The 12204-nt window shown below is 40.1% G+C and overlaps 1 protein-coding gene across 2 annotated transcripts in view; it reads left to right on the forward strand.

Moving 5' to 3' along the window:
• The window catches only part of RALB (RAS like proto-oncogene B), a 52139-nt gene that overhangs the window by 33866 nt on the left and 6069 nt on the right, over positions 1-12204 (forward strand). For both annotated transcript variants that reach the window (XM_074873565.1, XM_074873564.1), the window contains exons 2-4: positions 7156-7312; positions 8437-8645; positions 11454-11631. In XM_074873565.1, the coding sequence (XP_074729666.1) occupies positions 7199-7312; positions 8437-8645; positions 11454-11631 (501 nt within the window). In that variant the 5' untranslated portion in view covers positions 7156-7198. The remainder of the gene's footprint in view (positions 1-7155; positions 7313-8436; positions 8646-11453; positions 11632-12204) is intronic.

A 12204-nucleotide genomic window follows, 5' to 3' on the forward strand; every position in this document is an offset into this window, starting at 1 on the left:
AATACTGGAAGTCTTTATATAGTAAGTCCACTCTTCTAAAGATCACTTAGATGAAAATTGTTTAATAATATCAAGTGAAGAGCTGAAGATGACTTTGCATGGAAATGCATGGAATAGCGAAAAGTAAAATATGGTGTGAAGATTTAGGATCACTAGTAGGGATTCTTAATCTTGACTGGCTGTCATCCAGACTGGATGTCTGATGGTATTGATAGTGTTAGAATATTTTAGTGTGATTTCTGGGTACCAGTGTGGAATGCTTGCTTCCTCATGCATGCATGCACGGAGGACTCCTGATCACAAGTAAATTAAAAATACTGCTTTTATACTGCATATGGTATGCTCCAAATGAGCAAGTCTTAGGAACATTCCTGCAGTACAAGTTCATTGTACAGGCTGCAGTCTTTCTTCTTCTGGAAGCTAATGCTCCAATCAGATCAATTGGATGAAATACAATTCCTGAATTAAAACTGTTCCTCAATCTGTACTCATCCTTTCCTCAGCCTTGAAGGAGATGGGTGAATAATCATGGTCTGGCTTTAGGTTCTGGTTTAACCTTAAACTGATGCAACATCGCGAACTTACTTGTCTTGGATTTACTTCTTGTGTTTGTTAACTAGCAGTGCACGTACAGCTGCTGCTAGAGAGTAGCTGTGACAATGTCTTTAAATGTACATACATTTGTGTTTTGGTTGGGATTAGTAACTAATTCTAATTGATTTAAACTAGTATAATGTAGGCTTGTAACTTGCAGTGTATCAAGTGAATGACATATTCTGCAGTTTTTCCTGTAACATTTAGGGGTATGGCTGTTGCTGCTTCTTCCAACAAGGCTTCAGTTCGTAAAGATATATCCTTCATACAATCAGAGTAAGGTAGTTCCTTGCCCTAAATTCTTACTTTTCTCCTGATGTTATAAAGTATTAAGTTTTCCAAATCCATTTCTAGTTTACTGTCCAGTGCCCTTATCTTTGCAACTGCAAGTCTACTAATAGATCTTGCACAGAGAGAGAAAATGCCTGATTACAAAGAGGAATTTCCAGGCTTGGGTTTCACTCCAGTGCTCAGCCTGGTCACTGCAGCGGGGTGTTGGCTGCACCAGCATGCTTGTCTAAGTAGCATAGTGTGAACAGGATCGGGGAACTTCCCTGGTTTTGCAGTAATACAAGTAACTTTTTGGCTGCTACAGTTTCACCTTCTTTGGCCTCCGTTGTACAAACTGATTTTCTTCCCTCAGGACAGCCCTGGCACTGAGGCATGTGGCCTTGCTTATGTGAGTGACAGCCATCAGCCCCAGTGAATGGCTTTCCTGCAGGAGGAGATGGTCTTGAACAGTCAGGGGCAAGGGAGGGAGGATGGTGATAGCAGCGCTGGGTGATATAAATGGGGGCTGTGAAACTACCACCCCAACCTGCTCCCCAAGGCAACTTGAGCTGAATTAATTCCTTGATCTGATTAAGTATGGCCAAGAAAAATATATAACTACAACTGAGAAGGTAGAAACACCCAGCAGTACGTGGGGAAGGGTACAAGAATATCCCATGGAGGAACTTCAGCCAAACACATCATAATATCTGTTTAGCTTGAAAACCAATAACTGGAGACATGCCAAGAGGTAAGATATTAGCACAGCAAAAGGAGACTAGCATTTTTATTTTTAGTCTGCATATCCTAAAGTTTTCAGCAGCATTAAATATGCCACTTAATCTCAAATGAACTGGTTTTTTTGTAGCTGAATTACCAGTTGGAGCATTTACAGTCCATTGAAAGCTAATGGAATTTCAGTACTTAAATATTTTCTGGATAACCTCAGAACAGCTGAGGAGCTCTTACAGTTCATAGCTCATTGAGATTGTTAATTAGTTTTGTGATCCAGGGAATTTCCATGACTGCATTTTTGTGGGCATATCACAGAACCAAACACCTCAAAGCCTCTAACTCATATTCTGATAAATGAGGATCACTAAAATACTGTTGTAAAACCTTGTCCTTTCTGTACTTGCTTTTGATGACATCATACTTAAGTCTTTAATAGGTTGAATACCCAGATTTTCCTTTAAGAGTAGGTATCTGAAGGGTTTAACAAAGCTCCTCTGTCAAGCTATTGGGCTAAGGGTTTCTAGAATCCTGTTTTAAAATCCAAAGAATGGCTGCTTTCAGCGGCAGGATAGCAATGAAAAGAAATGTCCAAAGATATCAGCTGCAGAGTGAGAGAACAAGGACTGATCTCAGCAATTTTGAGCGCAGAGCTTTATTTCAGTTTTAAATATCAAACTGAATTGGAAGAACTAGAAGCAATTCCAATTAAAGCCTTTGGAGGGGTCTGGAATTTTTTATTATAGTGGAATATTTACTGGAAAACAGGTGGACTTAGTGAAGTTTCTCATGTTTTTCTTCTATGTATTTGTGTGGGCTATAGCAAAATGGGTGCCTTGTAAAGTGACAAGTGTTTTTTCCTTTCTTTGAGTGACTGTACAACTGTGGAGTCTTAATGCAGGTGAAGTAAAAAGGGATGTAAAAGTGCAATCTGGTTTGAAATACATGTACTTATTCAGTAATAGTCTCTGAATCTTGGCATTAGGTAAGCCAATACAGTTTGTTAACAATGTTCTGAGCAGTTTAACTGTTTAGGCTGAGGAGAGGGTGGAGAAATAGCAAACTGATGCTTAAGTTCAGAGTTTATGAAGCTGTTCATAAACAAATGCCTTGAAGTGCTCAGTTTTGTGTCACTCTTGGCTTGTCCCTCAACACTGTGCAGGTCTCTCTACAGCAGGAGGCCTTAGTTAACCTGGAGGGGTTATAATCTAAACAGGTAAAACAAGGGAAGGCTGAAATAGTTGGTTATCTTAGGGTTAGATTTATTGAGGGTGACACGGCCAAGTACAGATCTTCAGAAGTCTAAATCAAAACAGCTCTTTAGTAACTACTATGGTTTGATTTGTAGATCTTGCTGCGCTTTATGTGGCCAGCCTGTCTGCTGGTGTGACCTTCATTTCTTGGTCTGAAGAGCATCTTTCACTAGCACTGCAAAGCTCCTATTGTGCATATGGCTTTGTGTAACCTATTATAAAACAAATTCAGAGTTATCAAGTCAATGGCTTAATCTTTATCTTTTAAAGTAGATGAAGCAAGTAATTACTTTTAATTTCTTAAAGATGAAAGACTGCCTGAAAGTTTATGCTCTGACCTAGGCTCTGTCTAGCACTTTATTTTGAAGTAGGGTGAACTGTAACCAGAAGAACACCCCTCAACACCCCTCAAAATCTTTCAGAAGGCTTTTTTACAGTTTGACACTTAATGCACAGAGTTTAATATGGTGTCATTAAACCTGAGGGTAAAATGACAGATTGAAATGAAACAGATTGACTGGATTGCTTCTCTTCCTGTCAGAGGAGGGTATATCTTGTTGTTTGGGTATAGTTTACTTTCCAGCAAGTAAAGAGCAATATGGGAGAAGAGGGAATACTTATCACAGAATTGTCTGGACACTTATTCATAGTGGGCTCTTCAGTAGATGTATTGAGACTCTTGGCCTTAAATTTACATTCACTTAAACTGAAGGGAATTGAATAATGTTTTTAAAGCAGCTGCATTCATCACAGTTTATTCCAGACACCACCACTTTTTTGAGAGGTCGTTGGATTTCCCAAGACTTTCTTTTCTGTAATGAACAGATGAATTAATGTCAGTGTCTTGACTGCCTCAAGGATGTTTAATCTACAGAATGGGATGAAAATTCATCCTTGCCTACTCGGAGATGACTGAGGAGAAAGCTTCCACTTGTGTTAGCTGAGGGGTTTTTTTAACCTCAAGGAACTGTTAGATGTGAGCTTTGAACCATGGTGTGTAAACTGTTTCTTGGGATTCAGAGGTGGAAATGCAAGTAAACAAACAGTTGGCTCCAATGACTTCGTGTTGTTTTATTAGAGTATTTCTGTGAAAACTTCACCATGCCCATTTCTGAACCAGTGCTACTAGCCTGTTTGTAAACACTGGTACTTCTGCACTGATACTGCCTGTGTAAATCCTGTGCCACACTGTTTCAGCCTTGACTGTTCTGTACTGCCTGGCTATTCTGGGGCTGCAGGGGGCCATGCTCCCTCTGTTGCCACCAAAGAAGAGATGCCTTGTGTGAAGCTTCTGGGATTTCACTGAGGGCATACAATGCAGGGGTTGTGTTGTGAGTAGACTCCTGCATTCAGAGGGTTCATGTGGTGTTGGTACGCTAAAAGATTCAAGTGGCACTTATAACAGCTCTGCAGGGAAGGTCAAGTACCTTGGCCATTAAGAGCTGGGCAAGCTTTAGATGCAATCAAACTGTAAATTTGTATGCTATTGGATGGATTATATTATACTTTGGTTACAAGTCAGGTAATGCTGTAAGGCTGACCTTGCAGTTTCTACTGGCTGGTGTTGAGGTGTGATGGAGAAGGAAGGATTTAAATATTCTCTGCACTTACCTCTATGATGAGCTTGTACTGAATCAAGTTGGTCAGTATTTTACCTAAAAGGCAGCTATTCCTTTAATATGACTAGGTAAAGATATGGTACCTATATTGACAGGAAGAAGAAAGTTGTTATCTTCTCTTGACCATTAGTAAATCTTTTCATTGCAGTTGCATAGTGCCCGTGGACTTAGGGCAACTGCCTACTGGCAGCAGCACTAAGTTTGTGTTGCCAGAAAAATGTCTAACTTGAAATCAGCTTTGTGTTAGATAACACAGCAGTTACAACAACCTTAGGATGGTTGTTAAAGAAATACTCAAAGGTTAAAACCAGTCACAATTACACTGAAAAGTTGCTAAGGATCACTTGTCTTCCAGAAAGCTTATCTACTGCTGTCAAAGCCAGACTACTCTTGAACTAGAACAAAATAAACTTCTCTACAACTTAAGAGCAAGCTGTGTTATTACTGGAGCACTTAAAGTTCCCAACCTATCTCATTGTGTAGTCCATGTGTAGCTCTTGCACCTTAGGTGTCTATGTCCAAGCAAGCTGAATTCTAGTTTATCATCTGTAGAACATGTTGACCATAAGCAGAGAAAGCCTTTTGGCAACAGCTTCTGGAGTTCAGATGCTACCTCTTGTATTTTCTTCCAGTTTTTCCATGGTCCCCTGGCAGGGAGCTCTGTTTTCTACCCCCCCACCCCCTTGCCTCTCCAGTGACTAAGAACTAAAAATCAAGCTTGCAATCCTCTTCTGATTTGGAGTCTCTGGGGTAATGGTTGAATTCACTGTCCCCAAGACAAATGTGTGTTTGTGCTGTACAGGGAGAATCTCTGAGGTAGGAATTGTTACATACCATTTCTGTGCTAAGGAGTGTCCTGGATGAGGGAGCTGATGTATAACATAATATAGAAAATCACTAGAGGAAATATCTGTCTTCACTTACCTATGTTTATCCCAGAATGAACACTTAAAAGATTATTAATTTGCATTACTGTACTAAATGTGTGTAGCAAATGTGTGAGTAAAATACTCAGCATGGAAAAGTAGTACTGCTCAGATGTTTGAAAATGCTGTCCTGAGGGCACTTCTTGATTGTTGGCATGTTTGTTCTTGTATGTAGTAATCAATGAGAACTTAGGTTGATTTGTTGCTTTTCAGAACATCAGGTCATGGAAAGGGCGAAAAATCTTCACCATCAGTGTACCACAGGGCAGGTTGCCTAGACTGGTCATGGAATTGACAGCCTCAAAACACAGGGCACAAACTGGATTGCTTGGAGCAAACTGCTTTATAAGGGAGAGGTCATCCAAAGGTCCTTTCTGGGCTAAACAATCCTATGGTGTGTTTGTAGGTTGACAGTTCCTTAGTCCCTAGTTAATTTTGTTTAGGGCAGTTAGTTATCCTGAAGTCTTTTCCAGCATAGTACTCTTAACTTCTACTGTAGGCTTTGTATTTCCGTCCAGAAGAACTTCATGGTGTGGTGTCTCAGTTCCAGTGTCATTCAGGAATGATCATGTCCAGGCAAATTTGAGACTCCTGGTAGTCTTGTTCCTTCAGTGCTTCTAGAATAATGGGCACTGCTATACAAAAAGACTGGTATAGCCACTTTCCATAATGGTGTTTCCTGAATGGTCTGCTGTTCTCCTTACAGCACTCTGCTAGGATACGAGTAGCTGGGGCCCTTAGTTGTGTTGTGAGGACACAAGTGTTGCTGTCCTTGGATCTCCCTTATAGTGACACATCCTCTTGTATCAGTCACTTCTGGTTTTGTCCCCAATGTGCTGTTCTTGTAGCTGCTGCTCTGTGCTAATCAGGGTGTGGCAGCTGATGCTTGTGTTTGTCACAACTACTGTCCAGCTACTCTTCAAAAAAAAAAAAAGTAGCAGTATTTTTAAGAGGTGTCCAGCACTTAATTGCTTGGTTTGCATAACACACAAACAAAGGCTTGTTAACTAGTACTTCTTTATTGAAGCTTGCTCTTTTATGGCTTCACAACAGCAGAAGACTGAACTGAGAATTTCTTGCCAGTAAAGCAGGATTTATTTTTTTTTCCAAAAGCAAACTAGATTTGCAGCATCAAAAGGCAGGAAGAGTATAAGATAAATGCTAATGCAATGTCATAAGACTTTCTGCTGGAAGCTTTTGCAACTTGTTCCTGCCAGAATTTACTGTGTATTTCACTTTTCCTAGCCTATGTAGAGAGGAGATCAAAAGTCATCTTTCTACCTACAAGCAGTTCTAAAGTATAGCTCTGATTCTGGATTGAAACTAAGCTTCATCAACATTAAATAAATATTTGAGAAAGGTGTCAAGCCTTATAAAAAGAACAATGAGAAACACTTAATTTCCTGTTTGAGAAAGTGTAGGTTTTTTTCTTTGGAAACTGCTCTAGATAGCAGTCATGTAGGATGGGTTTACAAACAAGAACAGCTTGTTCAGCTAGTAGCTGCTTTGAGAAACCTTTGGCACTTCTGTTAATGGTACTGTTGTCACAAATAAAAGGTATTTGTTCTAATACCATGTTCCTACTCATACTTTAGACATCAGTGATGTAGTTTGCTTACCAGTGCATTGAAATGGCCCATTCTTCAGGCTTGCTGGACAGGGTTTTAATCTGGTCTTTCAGCGCTAGTGAGATGCTTTACCTGCATGCTACCATGATGTCACCAATGTCATGGATGGTGACTGTGTTTCTTCTGTTTGCAGATCTAATTGGTTGCCTGGCACTTCATCTGTGGCAAGCAGGACAATGGCTGCCAGCAAGAGCAAGAACCAGAGTTCCTTGGCCCTCCATAAAGTAATTATGGTCGGCAGTGGAGGTGTGGGCAAATCTGCACTCACTCTTCAATTTATGTATGATGAGGTAAGTAGCTTTGGGGATATAGCTTACTAACTTTTAGTGGGACATGGAGCTAGATGTAAATAGCAGAAGACCTGATGACCTGACTGGCAGGAGAATAATGTAGGAATCTGGGACAGGTGCCCTCTGGGAACATCTTTGGCTAAGGGTGACAAAGTTGATGCTTATTAGTGAAAGAACAGTCTTCAAAAGACATGCATGATGTGTGTGTGCGCTTGTCTGAGTGTACAGAGGCTATTACTAGTTGGCATTGAACTTTAATTTTGGTGCAGTTTCTTTTAGGCCAGTTAAGGTTGAAGTAGTGAGTAAGCATTCTAGCTCACTCTGAGCTAGATGATGAGTAGGCATTTTCATAGCATGAATTCTTCCATACTGGTATACAGTAAACTAGGTCAGACAGTTTGGACTAGTATGTGAAGCAATACATGATCCTGTAATTCAGAAGTTAGTATTTGCCTGTAGGCTGCCCACACATACTATAGTGATGTGAATGTCTGAACAGGTGACAAGTCATTCATTAAGGCTACCCAGCTTAATCAGGCTCATGGCACAGCCTTTTGTTGCATTTTGAGGTTGAAAGAAAGGAGGTGGAAAGGTAAGGAGCTTATGTTGGACTTGTACTGTCAGCACAGAACTACAAGTTGAACTGGCAGTGGTGTTGTGGGTCTGATCAATATTGAATGGACTAAAGTGTGTGCCTGTGTAATTATGGAGCTGGTTTTCATGTTTAACAGGTAGATGCTGTCACCTACACCCATTGAAGCTTCAGATAACTGTACCCGAAGTACTCAAATGCTTTTTCTAGAAGTGGGAGATCTAAATAACGCCACCAGCTTGCTGGCAGCTTATACTGTATCTTCATCCCTTAAATTGTGCTGAAATTGCTGAACAGTGTTTCATGTAGCAAGACAGTTTCTCTTGACTAGGCAGACTGGCTCTTTGATGTATTAAGTGCTTAAATAATTTGGTTTTTATAGTAAAACTAAAAAAAGTGGTGGAACTTAGCTGACAATTATGAGAACATTTTTGGGAATTTAAATGCCACTAAAGAGAAAGAATGATATGGACAACTACTGAAGCCATTTGACAGTAATTCTAAACACTAATCACTTTCTTATCAACTTTAGTTTGTAGAAGACTATGAACCTACCAAGGCTGACAGCTACAGAAAGAAAGTAGTTCTGGATGGTGAAGAAGTTCAGATAGACATTCTGGACACAGCAGGACAGGAGGATTATGCAGCTATCAGAGATAACTATTTCCGCAGTGGGGAAGGGTTTCTTCTAGTCTTCTCAATAACAGAGCATGAATCCTTCACAGCAACAGCAGAGTTTCGGTAAGTAGTTTCTCTCCCAGGCAGGGGGAAATATCTGGTTCCTGTGTTGCTCTGACAACTCCTTAAAAGTTACATCTCTTTATCCTTTGTCTGTTACCACTTGGTCAATAAAAGTGGCAACCTAACCGTTTTGCCCTCAGTAACTGATAACTTAAATCACAGTATCCAGCCTCTGGCTCTAGTTGTCTTCATGCCTGCAACTTATGAGTACATTATGCCAGCAGCAACTTCAGGCAAGTAACAGATTCTTGGACTCCTAAAACATGTGTATTCAAGCCAATTTTCAGTCTTTGTGGATGTGAAGTTTAATTATCTTAGAGCAGTACTTCTGGAATTAAGTCTGCCTTTTGGCCAGGTTTCAGACACTGTATTGCTTACTGCTAGAAGCAGGTGCTCTAAGGAAAGGAAGGATTAGCCTCCACTCCCAGGTATGGATTGGTGCCAAACAAGGGTTGGCAGCCAAGCAGTACTATTGTAGGCAGATGTATTCCTAGAAAGACACACAGCAGTAGTAAATGCTTCCATTTTTGTTCTTGGGATTAGCAGTTCTAATGTAAAAATCGGCACCAGACTGAGCACAGAAACTGCTTGTAAAAGAAAAACAAGGAGTTTAAACCATTGTTCTGGTCTCAGAACTCATGTAGCCAGGTTCTTCAGGGCAAGTGTTCTAACTCTTATTTGATAATAGCTGTTGCATCAATGTAGAAGGTAAACCAGAGATTCCCTAGGACAGCTGTACAACTTGAGGTAAAACTTCCCAAAACATAGGAAAAGTATTAGAAGTTCCTTATGTTTGCCAGAATAAAAGCTCTTTATCAGTCTGGCTTATGTCCACTTTGCCTCAGTGGTACAGGGTTAACAGATACTAATTGGTAATGCAAGTGCTGGTGCTAAGGTAGATACTTATTCCTAGGTTTTCTTAAAGCTATAGCAAACTCCCCTTGCACTCTAGGACTTTGGTCTGGGTTCTTAATGTATTACCCTGTTCCAACAGTAGTAGGAGACTGCATAATCTTTTAAGAGGTATAAAAATATTGTTCCTTTGTCACATAATACTTCTGTGACTTTGCTAGACTTCAGAAAATTGACAGTTGTGGGGCACACAAGCAGAGTGGTTCTGCTCAGTTTGCACTAACTGGAACACTGAAAGGAGCTAAACAGTTGAACTGTTGTAGGACTGAAAAACTGAGTACTTGGACTGCTCCTAGTATAAGATGGAGGAAAAAGTCAGATACCATCCAAAAAATGGGAAGAAAATGAGACACTTGGAAGTACCCAGCCGGGGTTTTGGCTTGCATGCTTAAGTGAAATATAAGGTTAAACCCAAGGCTTAAGGCTTTGGATGAAAAAGAGTAGGAGTGTTTATCTTGGCAGTTTGTGTTTTCTGTCAGACTTGTGTAACTAGGTTAACTGTGTGTTGGTTCAAGCTTCCAGCACAACGAAACAATGAAAAAGCAATGCTAGCCCTAAAGATGAGTAAGAAGGACCTAAAAACTTTGAGACAGAGAAACTCTACTTCTCAATGGTTCAAAACTAAACAAATAGTGAAATTAGTTAAATGGAGTATGTAATTAGGCTGACATTCAAGAACCAGTTCCTTGGAAAAGTCTTCCTCAGAAAGGAACGGGGATTGGGTAGTATGAGTCACCAACATTGCGGGGTAAACTGCAGATTGGTATTGATCCTCTAACTTCCAGAATTCTTAAACTACAAAGAAGTTGAATAATGAATGAACCATGGGCTTGCCTTTAAACCCTAGCTCGCCTGCTGATGCTATACATTCAGTGTTTGCTTTCGGTGCTTCTGTAATCTGAAAATGTGTGAAGGTACAGTTGAATGCAACAGCAGATTGTCTGTTTCAGTGTTAACACTATTTTAAATTCTCATGCACTCTACATACATTCGGTTATTTTGTGGATGGAAAGTGCAGGCATCTGAAGTAGTGTGGTAAGTCAGTGGAATGAGGGGGTGTAGCACCATGCTTATGCCTAGTTTGGTTCTTGTTCATCACAAAATGAAGCCATCTAAAAATAACTGTAGACTGGTACAGTTCTTCCAGTGTCCTAGATGGACAGCAACATGTGTCAATCTGGTTTCAACCTGTGTTTTACTCCAGTAATAGCACAGACTTTAAGATTGACATGTAGCATTGCTGTCTCTTTTCCTGGATGCTGCTAGGTCATTTTAGAATGACAAAGGGATAGCTAGGTTAATGCTGATGGTTCAAATATTTTCTTGGAGTCTTTGAAGGAGGAAGATTGCTAGCATTTTAGTTCAGCACTATTTAGTAACTGTCTCCTTTGTGTAAAGTTTAGGTAGCCATTAAGAATGATTTCTGCCATCTACTTATGCTGTTCCCAACCTACTACCTTGACAAAGCCTTGATGTTGCCCAGACCTTTATTGAGGTGGGATGTAGACTGGAAATTGAAGATGGTGACTGAATGCTAAGGTGAAACTTGACAGATGTGGCACTTGTACTCTTTTCCTCATTCAGATGTGAACTCCTGTTGTGAGTTGCTCTTCTGCCACACAGTTCTTCTTTTACAGCCTGGTTAGTCAACTTACTAACTAAACAGTAAAACTACCTTCCTGGAAGTGTGAGGCTTTTATTAGTGTAAAGCTCATAGCATTAGTATGTTAAACTTAGAGTAATTTTAAAGTGTGTCTTCAACTGTTGGGAAATGCACTGTTAAGTACTGTTGTAAACACTAGTAATGTGCAGATCACTTGATCCACTCCTGATAAGGGTGAAGTTTTTGTTGCTACTACTAACAGATATTTTTATTTTGAATGCCTGATGCATTAGGGAACAGATCCTGCGTGTGAAGGCTGAAGAGGATAAAATCCCTTTACTGGTAGTGGGAAACAAATCTGACTTGGAAGAGCGCAGACAAGTGCCTGTAGAAGAGGCTAGAAGTAAGGCAGAGGAGTGGGGTGTGCAGTATGTAGAAACCTCTGCCAAAACTAGAGCGAATGTAGATAAGGTAAGACAAGTGACACCTGCTCAATTAGATTGTTACTACTTGTTTAGTAGCCGAGTGATTAATTCTTGATTCTTGCTGGGACAAAAGCAAATCCACAGTTGGGCTTCTAAAAGTCTAGATTATAAAAAATAATGTGCTGGAATGTGTGCACTTAAGCAAATACCTGGCTTAGAGGAGCCAGAGACCCAGTACAAGTTAATGCTATTGTCTTGTTTTAACTGTTTGTACCTGAACCAATAGCTTTATGATAGTACATTGGGTAAATGGATTTAAGGATTCCCTGAAGTATGTTGATTTTTGTTTATAGGCTATGTCCTATCATTATAATGGCAATAAACAGCAAGGTATAGACACTTATAAATTGCTCCTCCTTCCCTACAAAGCTACATATGGTGTGGCTAATGTCCAAGATTTCATTCTTGTTTTCTGCTGAGACTACTTTGAATTGAGAAGAACTCCTCTTGCTGTGTCCCTGTCCTGTTTTCACTTGTCCATGCTGGTCTAGGACAGTCATTCTCAGCATGTTTTTGCTGCTGGTTTCTTGCATAAACAGTGCTGGTGGGTTATTCCAGA

The sequence above is a fragment of the Strix uralensis genome, chromosome 6, assembly GCF_047716275.1.
Source record: "Strix uralensis isolate ZFMK-TIS-50842 chromosome 6, bStrUra1, whole genome shotgun sequence".
NCBI classification, from domain to species: Eukaryota; Metazoa; Chordata; class Aves; order Strigiformes; family Strigidae; genus Strix; species Strix uralensis.